General features: G+C 39.3%; 1 protein-coding gene across 1 annotated transcript; it reads right to left on the bottom strand.

The window, feature by feature from the left end:
* Positions 1 to 236: 236 nt before the first annotated feature.
* On the bottom strand, positions 237 to 16,380 carry SLC4A1AP (solute carrier family 4 (anion exchanger), member 1, adaptor protein; the record flags this gene model as incomplete). Its single annotated transcript, XM_010013281.1, is given in 13 exon segments — positions 237 to 286; positions 1,510 to 1,585; positions 3,759 to 3,829; positions 4,869 to 4,937; positions 6,876 to 7,116; positions 7,696 to 7,804; positions 8,643 to 8,832; positions 12,435 to 12,504; positions 13,249 to 13,409; positions 13,539 to 13,678; positions 14,542 to 14,602; positions 15,392 to 15,514; positions 16,179 to 16,380. Coding segments are annotated over 13 exon segments (1,563 nt in total), but the record flags the coding sequence as incomplete, so codon positions are not given.
* Positions 16,381 to 17,506: the final 1,126 nt, after the last annotated feature.

Here is a 17,506-nt window from a genome sequence, read left to right as displayed (position 1 = left end):
TAAAAGTGGAAGGAGAGGCAAGAGAATGTGTGGGCTTTTACTTTTAAAAAAGTATTTAGAAGACAAACAGAGAACACACAAGGAGAGCTAACAGCAGCCAGAGTGGCTGCTAATGCCCTTGAATCTGGAACAGCTTCTGAAAAGCCAAGTCTTTCATTCCTCACATAACATGTAGTGAGAGAGTCCAAAACAGAGCCATCCTTGAAGCCGCAGCTGTACTCAAGGGCACTTGATGCTTAGTAGCCATATTTTTCGTTGAGATGAGTCTTGCCATCACCACTTTGACCTAACAGGCAAAGAGGAAGAGTTGCATTAATTTTCCCTCTCTTTTCCAAGATAAATGTGTAATCCAAGCATGAAATAGTCTCTAGGCAGCAGCAGTCAGACAACCACAAAGAAGATAAAAAGTCAGACTGGATATTACAATTCAAATCATCTTTTGATTTATACGTATAATTCCTCGTAACTTTACTAAATGTCAAAATTACACCCTATTTTCCTGTATGGTTTTTGTTTTGTTTTTGCCTTGTATACTCATTATGCCATCTTAGCAAACAGGTCTTACTAGCAGGCAGAGACAGAAAAACGAGCTCCCTCTTATGGACACAGCTTGCCTGCCTATCCCACATCAGGTCTCCACATTACTGAATCAGGTGCTTTGTTCCAGAGGATTCATATGGCAGAGCAGAGCAGAGCAGAGCAGTCTTTTCCCGGAAGGATGATTCACCAGATTATAGTTTTCTTCAGTGAAATTTATTTGCATTCTTCTCACTCCTTTTGGAGCCTATCTATATTATAAGCCTGCAACAGCCTTATAAAAATTATAGTAAGGAATCTACCAAACGATAGCTAAGCTTTGAACTTGCTATAAAAACCTCAATGCATGAAAATGAATCTTCCATTTTGGAAAAACTGAAACATAATTATACTGTTTAAGAATAACCTCACTTGGCTAAAAGCACTCTGGAACTAAAGTAAAAAAATTTGTACAACTTTAACATATTGGGTGTGTGCATTTATTACTCAGTGCCTTCACCAAAGCGTTAGCAAGACTTCTCTCCAAAACACATGACCCAAAGTTTGTATTCCAATGATTTTTGAAACAATCTGCAAAGCAGATTTTCAGATTTCACAGACTTCTATGAAAACTGAGAATACTGAGATAGCTGCAGACATTCTGTAGTGAAGGTCTGAGCTTGTCTTTCAACTAGATCATCATATTACTCTGTGTGACTGGAGTTAGCTCTCTCAGGTGTTAGAAAACCGAGAAGCAAACCTCAGCTGTATCTGTCCATTGAGATGAAGCTACTACAGATACGGTCTATATTTCACCACAAGATTTGCATGGCCATACAGCAGATATGGGGTGTAAAATGCCAGAAAACAGCAGGTTCTGGGTGAAGTATTCCTGATCAACCTTTTTCTCCTGAAGTTACAAGGATACCCAGACTACTTATTAGGTAGATTCTTGAGTTTTAAGACTAAAAAGGGTAAGGAAATGGTTGATACCTGCAGGAGGAACCCATATGCAGTAGTCTGGGTCATCATCTGGGTACTGTGAGGAAAAAAATGGTGGTTGTTTTGCCTGCAAAAGAAAAAAGATTCAAAGTGAGGCACCTCTACAGCGATGTGTTACAGCCACTAAATCTCTCATTAATTCAGAGACAAATACTGAAAGGTGAGGGCTATTTCTACTAGAGTTGGGAGTGAAAATTATAAAACACAGGGAAGAAGAAATATCAAACCCTTAAATAGATGCAGTTTATTCCCAGTAGAGTCACAGCATAATAGAAATACAGGTTAGCTGGGGCCTCTGAAGGTCATCCTATCCAATCTCCCCCCCAGAACAGAACCACTGCCAACTGTCCTGTTCTGGACAGCTTAATCTTGTCATCCTAATGTTTGGTAGTGTCATTCAACACTGAATTTCTTTATGCAGGGGAAAAGACTTAGAGTATGATTTTCAAGAAGTCCTTTACAGATTTCAATGCACAATCCCACTGAAACCTTTGGGTTTAAGGTGACTTTGAAACTGGAGTGTAGAAAAGTTAAGCTGTTACATAAGGATAATTTAGTTTTTAATAAAAAAAGAAACGCCGTTTTTTTTTCCGGTCTCACTGGCATCACCAACATGTGTAAAGCAAAATGTTTAAAGCAAACCGAAACAGGCCATTCGGAATGCAAATGTTGACACAGCAATGTCTTTTTGTCCCTAGATTTTTAGGTTTTGCCAAATCAGCATCATTTTCTCAACAACTGCAGGCAGCTATCAAAAAAAATTCATACAACTGTAGAATACCAAGTTACTCTGCACTGATTTGTAATACTCTGTAGTAACATGACAAAGTCTTAAGTTATGCAACTGAAGCAATTTTTCACTACCTCAAAAACTTTCCTTCACCAAATCTACCTCTAAAACAGTTCTTTTGGAAGACTAATGTTTTCCAAAACATTGGACTGCAGAGTTTTTAAATATGGCTTGTGAACAGTCATTTTAAAATGGTTTTTCCACTTTTACATGATTCAAAGTTATTTCTCAAATATTAAGGAGGGGGGAAGCTGACTTCTGGTTCATATTTTCCATGCAAGATCTGAGCTCAAAGGCAGAGATAGCATGTGGAAAAAGTGATTTGTGATGGGACAGAGAATACAGCTAAGCCATCTGGCATTTGCAGAATGCCCAGTGCTAGAGTGAACTCTGTGCTGGTAAGAGGTGCTGACTTGGCTGTCTCAGCATGAGAAGTTGCCTTTTCTTCCATATTCATAGAAATAGTGTAACTTGGGCTTTAACAGTGTACACTCACTCTTGCTTTCTTTATCAACCTTATAGGCTGGTAACAAAGGACAATCCTAAAGGCTGTGCCTACCCAATCCTTGGGTCCTCTGCCAGGACTAACAAGGCAGCAGTTACCACACAGATGCCGCAGGGAGTTAAGTTTCTTTAAGTAAGTGGTGCTGGGCTAAATTAGATGCCCACCACAAAGAAACTGTCATAATGGTCAGAACTCATGGCCCACCAAGTATAGTAATTTTCTTTGATGGCAGTCAGCAGAAGAGTGGCATGGACTCTAAAGGGAATCCTCACAATAATCATTAAGCTAAGAGCATGCTGTCAGAGAAGTTCCTTCCCAGCTCCAGGAAGGCAACAATTGCCTGTGCCCTAAAATGTGCAAGGCTCATACACTTCACATAAAATCTCATGCACAGGAGAAATGTTACCTGGTACATCCACTCAGATTTGGTAATAATTTGATTGCAAAAGACAATCTCTTAGATTCATGTCTTTTCACATCTTGCAGAAAAAAATCAGGTTTAATAATAGCAATACAGACAAGCTACAGTTTTAGTACAGCATGTTCTGTGCCAGCCAATACATGCTTCCCATGCTACTCTCCAAGGAAAGTTTTGCAACATCATTCCAAAGGCCAGAGAGCACCTGTGTTATACAACACTTGTGACACAGGAGAAGCAGCAGTCAGCAGAAGCTAACTGCCAAGTGAAAATGTGAAAAAATAAATTTGTGGTTGAATTGAGAGCCTCTATCATGCTCGAAATCCCATGCTTTACCTTTTCATTACAAACTCCAAAATCTGTGTCCAGTGGCACTATGTGGTTCTAGAGTTGGGTTTTCGACAGCAGAAAAGTACTACTGCCACCAAGTCATACTCAATCAAACTGCTACCATTCCACTATAGAAGAGCCTACTAAATGATTTCCTGAAACTCTTAAACTGCAGGAGTCATGGTGTTGTAACTGACCTTGCTTGAGCTGCTGATTTTCTTAACTTCCTCAGATGTCTCTTCAGGTTCCTTACATACTGCCTCAGATGCTGGAAAGAAAGATGTGGTTTATAACACATCACAAATGACAAATTGTATTAGAAATAAGCTTGTAGTAAGTTTATCCATAAAAATGGATACATCCAAAAGGAAATCCAAGACAGCTCACTGCAACAAAATTAATACTTAAGATTGCTAAACATCTTTTTGTTTTTCATAGATTTAACATATATTTAATACACTGCCAGTCACCTACCTGAATGCAGTTTAATAAGGTCCTCTACTTGGTATTCTATAACACACTGTAGTTAATGTCAGAAGTTTACTTTGTAAAAGATGCTCTCTATCTGTAATCACTGCAGGGATTGATTTAGAAGGAAACGGTATGAAATGCACAGGACCAACGTATATTTTTAAAAATACCAACCAACCAAAAAAACCCCCAAAACTTGTGAGTGGAACACAGAAGAGAGAGAAGGATGCCTTGTTCTTCTGCCACTTAATCTGTGAAATACTGAGACTCTTGTGGCGTAAAGTCTATGGATGAGATGATGAGGACAGGGTAACATTCTGAAGAGTCTGAGTAATGAAAAAATTGAATATTCATATAGATTTCCTCTATGTTCAGTACACCAGTTTTCATCTTTTTTGTGTATGTACATGTAGATGGGTCACCCGGGTCATTAACAGATTATTAGCTAACGTTACATAATATTTGTCACTTTATAAAAGTTAGTTCTATCCTTCCTAGTGTTAAGAGCTACTGCAAGAGAGTAGGGCAGGGGGTGGGGAGCATTATGGTTAAGCTCCTAAATTAAAATAATTTTTCTTTTCATTCTTTTTGTTTTTTAACAAAGGATCTCAAAGAAATTCATGACTATGAAAAGCAAAGAGAACTGTAGTTGAAGTGACCTGTCTTCACCATACATTTACCACTTCCCAAGCAAAACACAATCCTTTATTTCAATTCTAGATTTTTTTTTAGGCTCTACATTAAGCTTAGTTTCCTTCTACTGAGAGAAGACAGTTAAGTCCTTCAGACTAACTAAACATGCTACTGTACAACAGAGTCTAAATTGCACTGATCACCTTGAGATTTCTCTTGTCCCATCTGAGATTCATTCCTTAGTACCTTGGGCTCCGGCAGAAAAGGAACCCCTGTAAAATAAAAAAAGAAGGAGCTTGATGAGCACTCTGCAGTAACTCTGATGAGTAGAGAGTATGTCCTGGGTTCAGCTACAGCAGTCATTTTTTCTCCTTCTCAGTAGCTGGTGCAGTGCTGTGTTTTTGACTTTCAGTCTGGGAACAATGCTGATAACACCGATGTTTTTAGTTGTTGCTCAGTAATGTTTACTCTGACCAAGGACTTTCTCAGTCTCATGCTTTGCCAGAGAGGAGGGGAAGCCAGGAGGAAGCAGAGGCAGGACACCTGACCCAAACTGGCCAAAGGGCTATTCCATACCACAGCACGTCATGCCCAGTATATAAACTGGGGGGAGTTACCCGGAAGGCCCAGATCGCTGCTCGGGTCGGGCTGGGTATCGGTCGGCGGGGGGTGAGCGGTTGTGTCCTTTTCCCTTGTTATTCCTCTTATCATTATTATTGGTAGCAGCAGGGGTTTGTATTATACGTTAGTTACTGGAGAGCTGTTATCTCAACCCGTGGGAGTTACATTCCTTCGATTCTCCTCCCCATCCCTCTGGGAGCGGGGGGAGGAAGGAAGAGGGGGGGAGTGAGCGAGGGGCTGCGTGGTTCCAAGTTGCTGGCTGGGCTTAAACCACGACAGAGTACTAGCATCCCCAAGATAAAGCACAAAAGGGAACTCTTGGCTACATCTGTCACAGGAAGAACTTCTCTTAAAAATCCTTCAAATTACCTCATGTACCAAGTCCATCGCAATACAATATTAAATAAAAACCTGTAAACAATTAAAACATGAGAGTAATTTGTCCAGCATTAAGACAAAAGGTTAGAATTAGGTTTGTCATCAAACATCATTTACTGAGAAACATCAGTACTGAGTTTTCAAACGCATCAAGACGATATAGAAAAGGAGGGAATGGAAGTAAACCACACAGATGCAAGAAGATACCTCTCCCTTGACACTTCAAAATTATTTTCCCTCCTTACAAACAGATCTGAAGCTTTACACACACTTTTTTTTTTTTTCTTATTAAGTCACTCTCCCTGCCAACAATGCATTGTAGTTGTTTTTATATGGACACTTAATCTAAGCTGGACTCACTATCGTGGTTTAAACTCAGCTGGTAACTCAGAACCACCTCCCTCTTCACCCTCCTCTAGGTGGGATGGGGAGGAGAATCAAAAGAATGTAAACCCCACGGGTTGAGATAAGAACAGTCCAGTAACTAAAGTATAATAAACTACTACTATTACTAAGGATAAGGGAAATAACAAGGGGAGAGAACACAAAACTCAAAAGGGAAAGGAAAAAAACAATAAACAGCAATGATGCACAATGCAATTGCTCAGCACCTGCTGACCAATACCCAACCCGACCTGAGCAGAGATCCGTCATTCTGGGTAACTCCCCCCCTAGTTTCTATACTGGGCATGATGTGCTGTGGTATGGAATACCTCTTTGGTTACTTTGGGTCAGGTGTCCTGTCTCTGCTTCCTCCCAGCTTCTTGTGCCCCTCCTCACTGGCAGAGCATGAGAGACTGAAAAGTCCTTGATCAGGGTAAGTGTTATTGAACAACAACTAAAACACTGCTGTGTTATCAGCATTATTCTCAGACTAAAAGTGAAACAACGCACTGCACCAGTTAACAGGAAGGAGGAAAATAAGTGTTACAGTTGAACCCAGGACACTCATCAAAATAGGGCTTTTCTTGAGTACAGGAGATTTCTTCTATTTCACCAAAAACATGAAGAGCATACTGCCAAGGGGAGTTTTAACTGGAACCACGTGAAATTCAGCTGTTGGCACACAGACTGGACTCATGGCAAAAATCAACGGAAAAGAAATCACCTGGAGAACCTGTGACTCAGGCACTAGGAGATTCACATAACTGAAAAATTCAGCAATAACAGACTCTGCTTCATTACTGGAAAAATCAAACCTAATGATTTACCATCTTGAAGGGATTCTAGATTCTTGCTATTGCAAGAAGAATCATCAGCAGCATTAGCTTCTTTTCCTGTTTCTTCTTCTGCTGTAATTTTCATTTCCACGTTTGATGCTCTGCTGTTCCTTGTATCTATTTCTTGTTTCTCCTCCATTTCTTCTTCTTCTTCCTCTTCCTCCTCCTCTGGTCCATCATCTTTCGTTTTTAACAAGCTTTCAGGGATTTCTGGACGCCTAGCAGGCAACTTCTGTGGGAGAAAGAGCTGTGCATCAGTGCTAAGATAAATGGAGGCAGATGCCACAGATACACATTACAGGAGAAAGCACACACATTACTGTCAGAGACAGCTGGTAAGGAAACACTCTCAGGATGAAGAATAGTTAGGTTTTAAGGAAAAGTTATTAGTAGAGACAGAAGATGAAAAAATATATCCAGTCCATAGACAAGGAGTGCAGTCTTTTCATAAGAGGGCACTGGAAACAGAATCAATCTTGGATATGATCTTAGCTATAAGATCAAGAAAAACTCCTGAGGTATAGCAGTGGTTCAGCCTGATGCCCCCAGGCTGCCTCTACTTGATTCATTGCCTTTTGACCACAGCTGTGCCCAGAAGACTGCTGCACAAGGACAAAGAATGGCAACTGCTGGCAGCAAACATTCAACAGCCACTGCTTGCTGCCCTGTGCACCTTCCACTGCCACAGGCTTGCACCTCCATGCTGTTTCCTTGCATGTGAGAAGACATGGTTGCCACCTATAATCTCCATAGCCTGAGAAGATGTCTGAGAAACAGCCTCTGACTTGCAGCTCTTATGAGCCAAACTTACCCCTAGGCTTCCAGTTTTCAGCTTGAATTTGCTCCCACCTTTCATTGCACCAAATAGAGGCAGGGTAATCTTTTTAGGCTTGCCCTCTGCTTCCAGACCGTAACTCCCACTCCTAATAAAAAAAATAGACACAAAGGAAAAAAGTGCACATAGTACCAAACCAGTCTTACATTTACAAATGAAAAAAAAAATAAATCTGCAAATTAAAAGTGGATATATAAAAATCCTTTTATTTCTCTCTCACTTGCAGCATCCAAGGAGGAAGCTGCAGACAACTCCTCCATACTACACGTGTTGTAGAATTCAGACACTTGTCATAACAGGAAGTAAAAAATAAACAAATAAGGAGGAAAAAACCTGTATCACAGACTCCTTCAAATTCAACTGCACACACACCTACATATGCATATAATATATATGCATATATAAAAACACACTTGGAGGATAAACCTCAATTTAAGTAAACTAATTAATTAAGCCTCTAATTAAGCTGCCATTAGCAAATGATGAACCCAGCACACACCCTCTTGAATTGCAGTGCTGCGAGGCAGTACTTGAACAGCCACTACACTTGACTTCCAGGTACATTTCACGGAATTAAAGTGGTTTTCATGCTGTACATAATACCTGTAAAATTCCTCAGTTCCTTTTCGATGCAGGTTGGGAAAAAAAGTAGGAAAGCTGACACCACGATTCCAATCCTTTCTCCTTCTCGTCCTCCCAGTGCGGGCTTATCTTACTTTAACATTGTGGTGCATCTGCCTCAACCACAGATGCTGCAATGCCCAAAAGGCACAGTGGCTCTTTGAAGAGGTAGGTTGGCCAGGTAGGTTGGAGAGCCATTGCGCCTTTGTGTTCGAAAGCTGTTTATTTACTGGGTTTGTACAACTGCCCATGGATAACAACAATGGTAAAAGCAATTGTTTTACACTTTAGCCAAGACTTACTGGGGCTTCAGCTCAGGCAGTTCTGCAGGCTTGACAAGCTTTATTAACCCTTTCAGCCTCTGCTGCTCTTTCTTCAGTTCAAAGGACCTCAAGTGAAGCTTCTTTCGTGCCACACTGTCTAAGGTAGATCCTGATTTTATTTCAGTCATGAATTCATCCAAGGAATCTTGAGGTGCTGGCTGGGAGTGGACTAGGCAAGATAAAGGGCAGAAACGTATTGTTATGAGTGGGGAGATGACAGCTGTGCTCAAGTCCTACCTTTAAAGAACACCATATATAGGAAAAACTATCCTCTCTGCAAGTTTCTGTTGAATGGTGAAATAATGGAGGTTGTTAGCCCTCTGAAGATGAAAGCATTTCTCCTAACAAAAGCCTCACAGTAAACTTTCATCCACTTACATAACAAAGCCTCTCTTAAAAGTGAAAGTTTCTTTATGAGTAAGTGTCTTTATTCTAAGTTACTCATCTCACTGCAAGATCTGCTGTCCTAAACTGGCTTACGGGTTTTATTTGTACTCACAGACTAAAATAAACACAGCTACAAAGAATCCCACACTACTGCATGGGGAATCCCATTTTGACTTTCCTGGAATGTTTATATAATAACATTTGCAAGGCTCAAATCGACACATGATGCTGCCTCCCACCCCTGGATGACAGAGCGCATAGAAGAATAGTTTCATATGTTAGGTCAATCACACAAGATTTACCTCTGTTTTGAGTGGATTTTCTAAAAAGAAAACACTGCTTTGTACTTGAAAAAGAATAGCATCAGTCTTTCTACTCCACTTGATTTCAAATATTAATAATTCTGTTCATATTTGTGGAATTAAGAGGGAAAACTAAAGCTCTAATGACTAAGAAAAATGATTACAGAATTCTAACACATGGATTCCAAATAACCAAACAAAAAAATCCACAGAAAAACTCCTTTCTTGGGCTTGAACAAGTTTTTTTTATGGTGTTCAAAAAAAACCCTTGAATGCAAACAAAGAAAAATTCTGTTGCTAGAATTTCAATGAGCATTTTGACAGGCAGTCTCCTTCTGCCTTTTAGGGTTATATGGAAAGTGGCAAATCTGATATTTGGTGCATTAGAAGCATTTATGTATATACACACAAGCATAATTATACAAACAATAAGTTACTTTCAGTTCAGCTTGAGCTAATTAAATAGCACTTTGTATTTAAAGTAGCACATTTTAAATTTCAATAAAATAGCAGAAGTTATTGTTAAAAGTACACATTCAAGCAGTTTTACGTGACAAATATTTATAAAAAAGTCTAGTAAGACTTATGTTTATATGTGGACTCAATTGAAAAGGGTATTTCTGACCTAGAACAAAACACAGTTTATAATTTGCAAGTATATGAATGCCACAACAGGAACTGTTCAAATATATACAGAACTAAGAGGCTTCAAAACCCAAGAAACTGTAGCATCCACCTCCACACAACTATAAATGATGACGAAACATGTCATAAAAGACATTTGGATAGAAATACTCTTCCTTGCAACTACTTATATGAACCAAGACAAAAAACATCAATGAAAATATATTGTTAACAGTCTGAAGCTCCTAGCAGGCAGGAGTTGAGCAGAATGATCATTTAATTTAAACACCAAATTTCAAAGGTATGGTTTAGTGTCTAGTCAGATAATTCAGAACAATTAAAGGTGCACCTTGTTTCTTTATCTGCAGAACCGTAAGTGTTTCAGTCAGCAAGTGATCTTCAGCAAGTTAGATCACCCCTTCTTGCAAATGGGATTCTCTGCTTGATTCTACCAACAGTCCCTAAGATCAGGTAATTCAGCTTACATGGTTACTGTTAGCACTCAGTATCTGTTGCAGCAGTTTTCTACATTACTGAAGTAAAATTTGATGTTGCTAGAAGGTGAATCAACCATGGTTATTACACTTTATGTTCCAGCGCATAAAGATATAGGGCTATTTACTGCACCATCAACTTACTGATAATTTTCTTCTGAATGGGTAAGCAAGGATGAGACTGAAAAGCTCTATGCATTTGATTTTCATTCAGCTGCATCAGTGAATGAGAGATATCAAGTCAGTCCATCAGTCATTAGTTCTGAAAAACTCCAGAGAACAATTTGTGAACTCCTGTGATTTTTTAGACAAGCATTTAATTTCTCCAAGTGCTTGTTAAGAGGTGTTGCAATTTAGCCTGTCATTCACTCATTGGTCTCTCTGTGCTCTTGCCCTTAAGCTACAAATACTCATTTAGAACAAGCAAAAGCACATTAAGGTTTCAGAACTGTATGTAATGCGGCAAATTTGCCAGACAGTTCATGCCAGTGGTAAGCATCACGCATGATCAATATGCATGCTCCTGGCTTACACTTGTACTCAGCATCTGTGATTAACCTCAAGCATCTAAAGAAATAAAACACAAGCATCTAAAAAACACATACACAAAGTAACTGATAGTGCAGTATTTGCTACGTTTTACCCTGGCCTGAATTACTCTGTGTTGCAGTAAGTGCTGAGACTGCAAGTTTTCCAAGACTTCAACTAGCTGTGTAATCAGTTACAATTTACCAAATCACAATAACATATATCAGTATTATATGGGTGTTAGTCGAAGCCCAAAAATTAACTGATACTTCCCAATCTCTACTATAATATGACTTAACAGTGGTGTTGAGAAACAGTATCAGCAGAAATAAAGGCATCATAACATATGAAAGTTTGGAATGCCATGTCTCTAGCAATATAAAGAATTAGCTTCTCTTGCTAGTCAATCATTAACTACTTATCAAAACAGTCATGTTGAAAACAATTCCTTCAGACACACTGAACGAACCCATCAGTGAGAATGCTCAGTGGAACTCTACTGTTTCCCGAACAGGATGTTACAATCAATTGCCGACAGAAATGTTGATACAAATGAGTTTTGGCATGGAGCTGAATTACTAGAAAGAAACATACCTGTATAATGCACTAAAGATAGACCAGCTGTCAGATTGCTGCTAGGCTTCATAGAGAGAAACTCTTCTGACAAAATGACATTGGAACATTTAGTAATGCCAGCTCTGTTAAACAGGTTTCTGTATGAAGAACGAGCCTAAACACGTTTCCTTCATGCATTCCCTTTATTCCACAAAATACCATCAGTAACAGAAAGCAAAATGCAGCTATTTGTATAAGTATGCTTCTAAATCTAACTCACTACCAGATACAATGACCACTTTGGAAAAGTTCTGCCTTTGTACACAAAGGCACTATCCTAGAACCTGAATGGTACCCTTTTAAGCTAGCAAGTTCACTGAACATATGAACTAAGCATTAATTGTTTTGACTCCGCATTTTTCTTCACCCACCTTTCCTTTTTAAGGTGCATTTACAAGGACAGAAGTGAAATAAAAATTTACTGTTTTTTCTGTCAGTTTAGTCTTCCCTTATAAACAGTTTTGGAGGTCATGAGAAAAAGTGTTCCTCATATTGAGTCAGTTTCACTAATGTGGGCAGATAACCAGTAACAATGTTCACCCTCTTAAGCTCCAGGGGCTTGTACACTCACCTCCTTACCTTAACTTAGATGTTGCTTGCTTTGGAAAAGGCTGCAAATGACTATACACATATAGTACATAAACACTGGATGGAGAGTGTTAAGTATCCTCTGCAGCTAACTCAGTGACCTGCAAATCTTCCTACCCCTCTGTGAGAAGTGGACACTGAAAAAGGCACTTAAGACAGAAATTCATAAAATACATTTTTATCTTATTGCTCTTTATGAAAAGCACTATGATCAAATAAACTTCATGCCTTACCTTTCCCTGAAGACTTCAGCTTCTCTGTTATCTCAGAAAGCTCATTTTCAGCTTCACTTAGCTTTTTGACCTAGAAAAGAACATGCTTAGAGGACCTTTTTATCTTCTTAAAATCCACTTTTAAGAGTTACTCAAATATCCTACCAAATTACCTCAATTTATCTACTTCTGATTTTTGACCAGAGTTGCTGGGCTGAACAAATTATAGTTGAGATTGTTCCTAAACAACTATCAGTCCTTTCACATACTGCTCAGATAATTTTCTTTCTGAAACACAAAAATATGTCAATGCTTCTGCAGTGATGTTACAGCACCACTGTGATCCTCCAATCCTCCCTGTCAGAGCTCCCCCAGATGCTATTGTCCGTGTAGGGCTTTTAGTTGTCATATGCCTGTCAGTCCAGGCTGCTTATTCTTTGAAGCAGAATCAGATCCTTCTTTGGTATGTGCCCTGTGCATCTGAAAGCTTGCAATTATTTTCTGATGCTTTAAAACTATTTTAAAAGTAGCCTGCTCTGGTATTTCATTCATCCACTGCCATGATCCACCAAGTCCATACTGCACAGGCAAAAGCAAGGCAGTATGTTACCTCTTCAATAAAGTAAGCGGTATTTTGAGATATTTGCTTTGTGGATAATATCTATAAAAAACACCACTTTTTTATTGTAACTTGGCCAAATGAGAGCTAAAGGTCTGAAATGATAGCAGAGTTCAAGCTAACAAAGAAAGATCAGAAAGTAGTTTCGATTTCCCTTCTTAGTAATAATATGTGCATGAGAGAATAAGACTTGCATGTCGTAACAATTCTTCTTACCAGGGAGTCATAAGTCTCTGGTTTTTCTTCTATTTTACCAGCTTTTTTCATTCTGTTCAGCCGTTTCTTTTCTACAGCACCAGTTCGATCAAGGAAGGTGTCATCATCACTGTCATAAAAATCCTCATCTTCCCAGTTCTTGGATTTCCTTTTTCGGGATACTGGGAAAGGTAAGGGAGAAGACAAGAAACAAAATTAGTTGTATACCAATAAAACAAATTCAAGACAAGCATCTCAAATCCCTAATTTAGGTCCCTTAGAACGATCTCGGTGTTTGACTAGTTATTCACCTGCTTCTTGCCTTAGTACTCCCCGAGCATCAAGTAGTCTGCAAGCTTCCAGGGCACACTGTATCATTGCTTCCTTCTTCTTTCCTGAGTGGAGAACCTCTGCCACCAGCTGCTTCCCTGATGCATCATCCACAGGCAACCTGTTCAGTTTGAAGGATCAGAGAACAGCTCAAATACAAACAGCTTTTTATAGATGCTACTCAGATACATTATTTATCATCTTGGTATTGTTCTTTCCATTTTACTCTGGTCTTTTTTGGTGGGTTAAGTATATTCACTTTTCACTTTATACAGTAGCAATCAAAACAAAAGATTTCCTAAAGCACAAAAGTACATTTTTATTTCACTAGTCCAAACAATAACCCTTCCTATATTCATTCCATTGGGAATACAAGAAGTTAAAAGGTTAAATGTCACTATCTGAACCATTTTAAACACCAGTATCTTGCATCCATGCAACACCAGTAACAAATATTTTCCATGCTGAAGTAAAGGTTTCTTAAGCAGTACAGTCACTGCAATGTTGTACCTATCTTTTTGCCTTAATTTTCACCTCACCCTCTCCTGTCTGATAAAAAAGTTATGTTAGTGGTCTCTTGCAGGAACCCACCAAAAACTGCCTTATACCATAAAAGAACTGAAATTGGGTACACTCTAGAATGAAAGATTTTTTTTCTCTCTCTCCAATTAGGAATTGAAAGATAATTGTTTCCTAGTTTCTTCTTTTATATTTCAATTTCACATATTTCTCAAAACTAGGGGAACTCAAAGAACCTAGACTCTTGCTTTCTCTAAGGAAAACCAAATGATGCCAGACCAGATAGGAGTGCGGACACTGAACTAGGCACTGATCCTTGAGCTTCTGCCTCAGTATCAGGGCTTAAGTCCAATTCCAGCTGGCCTCCTTGCAAAGTGTGACAAGACGAGTAATTCTTTCAGGTTTTGTTTGTGAATTCAGTGAGGTCAGCTTCTATGTAGAGAAAGTGAATGGAGATATACATACTTTATCCTGCATAGCCAGCTATTGTGCCCACGATCATCATATTCATATTCTAACTCTTCTCCTAGAGAGGAAAATTAAGTTAATGTAGTAACCAAGTTAAAATGAACAAGAATAATTATTACAGCAAAAAAGAATGTCATGGTTAAACAAAACAGATAAGTTGCCCTTGTTAAATGACTGAATTTGCCATGGGATCTATAGTTGGTACTATGCTCATTTGTTTGTATTTCACAGGGTAGTTCAAAGAAAAAACAATCTTGCCTCTGTATGTATTGAAATAAATGACATTGAAGTAATGACGTTTTTCAGTCTGAATTCACAGATATTACCTTGAAGATGAATTTTCCACTTTAGCAAACCAGCAAGTCATCTGTAAGTTTCACTAGCAACCATTGAAAGTTTAGAGCAATTCATTATTACCTTTTGGCTTTTCAAGCTTTCAAATTCTACCTCACAATCATAGTCATTGCCAAACAGAACAGACTGGAATTTGATGGGTTTGAATTTTTCAGCATAGCTTCAAAGCATGGTTGCAGTTTGAGTGTCACTCCAAAGGAATACAACTCTCGCTACAACTTCCAGTTTAGGAATTAGTAACCAAGTAAGTCTCAGATATACAATGGTGAGCTAAGTTTTCATTAAAACCAAATCAAACAAAATAACCAAAAAACCCAAACCACAACACCACACAAAACCCCCAAACCACCACCAACCCCCACTCAAAATTTGATCACAAAGTAACAGAAAAGTTTACCTCCTACACCTTCATTCCCAAAGACTAACATGAACACAAATGTCATGCTTTGGTAAGTACAAAATTTACTTTAAGCTTAGAAAAATAGTACAGTACCTTCTCTGTCAAAAAAGCCCTGTAAGGCCTTCCTAGGATCTTTCATATAAAAGGCATCTTGTACATCCTGAAAATCAATAGCAATAGGGTTTTCTTCAACCTCATCCTCCTCAGCATCCTCCCCTACAAGGTATACAAAGTGCAAAAATATGGTGAAATGTTAGAAAGAGATCACCAGTACATTTCAACTTTATTAGTTTGAAAAAAGTAGCAGCTATGTCATCCCAAAATTATTTTCCTTAACATGAATATTATTTCTGCATCCAAGCAAAAAACAACCCTGCTTCTTTTTACTATTACTTATTCTACCATAAGATGCAGTTTCATCATGTTCAAGGGTTTATGTGCTTATACATTTCCATTCAAAAAAAACCAACCCCTTTTGTACTGAACAGCTCATTAATTACCATTTATCTAGCTTTAAGATGTGGACTTCTTTAAAGACAGCTATATTGCATAGAAGTCTCAAGCAATTAAATTTCACATCTCAGGCAAAAGTGTGGACACCATCACAAGAATAAACCTAAACTCTCAGTTTTATGGCCTTTTACAGACATAGGCAAATTCCACCCCCCATTTAAATCATCTCTATTATACTTCTCACCAAATACAAGCTTGCCTTGTCACAGCACTCTTCTTTTTAAAAGGAAAAGAATCAATATGTACCCAAGAACTTCCACTGGGTGGGACACTTGGCATGAAGCTGGAATTTCAACCCTGGTATTTCCTGAAAACTGGCTTAAAGACCTTCCAAGATGTATCAGCAGATCTATACATCATCACTTACCCATTCCCCATGAGCAGCTCATATCAGTGTTCTGACTCCTCTCATTTTTCTCCTCTTTTTCATCTTCCTCATCAGAGTCCTCTCCCAACATTGTCTTTTCTAATTTTGCCTGCTGCTGCTTACGCAGCGCCTTCAGTTGAGTCACAGTTAGTTCCGACTCAGACTCCTGGTCCTCTTTGGGTCCCTAAGTCACAAACAGTAACTTAGCAGAAGTGGTTTTTAGAAGAAAAATAAAGAAGTATTTTCAACACATATGCAGATTACATTCAGTAACATAAATCATTACAGTGCTCTTCAAAAAGTGGAATTATTAGACCATTTGTTACAGCTTGCATTCCCAAATATCTTAGTCTTAATGCCTTTTCCAAAGGGAAGAAAAAAAGAAATGAGCATTATTATGTACTTGCAGTCAGACCAATCTCAAATATAAATGTATTTTCGAGGCAGAATACAAAAGTTTCCCTCAGTACCACATGGGAGAATGTGAATAATGAGCAGTGCCTGAAGTGTGTAGGGCACACCAAGTGCTCTCTAAGTTCCTGCTAATAAAAGCTCCCCTTTTTCACGCAGAAATATTAGCACTTCACTTTCCCGACACATCATCATACTGTTTAAGAGAAATGCCTTCCACACTCACTACATGCCGGCAGAAGCTGCCAGGCCTGTTCTAACGTGGAGCCCTCGGCAGAGCTGCCCAGGGTGATGCTGTAAGCATAGAATCATAGAATGGTTTGGGTTGGAAAGGACTTTAAGATCATCTAGTTCCAAGCCCCCTGCCATGAGCAGGGACACCACACACTAAACTATGTTGCCCAAGGCTCTGTCCAGCCTGGCCTTAAACTCCTCCAGGGTTGGAGTATTCACAACTTCCTTGGGCAACCCATTCCAGTGCCTCACCACCCTCACTGTGAAGAACTTCTTCCTTATATCTAACCTAAACTTCCCCTGTTTAAGTTTAAACCCATTCCCCCTTGTCCTACCACTAGAGTCCCTAACGAAGAGTCCCTCCCCAGCATCCTTGTAGGCCCCCTTCAGATACTGGAAGGCTGCTATGAGATCTCCACACAGCCTTCTCTTCCCCAGGCTGAAAATGCCCTGCTCTGTCCTTCAGCCCTCAAACCTCACCACAGAGCTCACAGCAGATACCTACAGCTGACTACTTTTCCCAGTACAACCACCACGGCAGCGCTCGGCTGCTTACAAAGCACTCAAACCGCCTCACACCGCGGAAGTGGCTTTCCTCCCCAGTACTCCAGTGAGATGAAGATGGAGCCACGTAAATCCCTGAGCTTGATCCGGGGAAGCTTCTACCTCCCGAGTCACCCGAC

This window comes from Nestor notabilis, unplaced genomic scaffold (genome assembly GCF_000696875.1).
Source record: "Nestor notabilis isolate BGI_N333 unplaced genomic scaffold, ASM69687v1 scaffold4634, whole genome shotgun sequence".
Taxonomy (NCBI): Eukaryota; Metazoa; Chordata; class Aves; order Psittaciformes; family Psittacidae; genus Nestor; species Nestor notabilis.
This window is presented reverse-complemented; position numbering and strand designations above follow the sequence as displayed.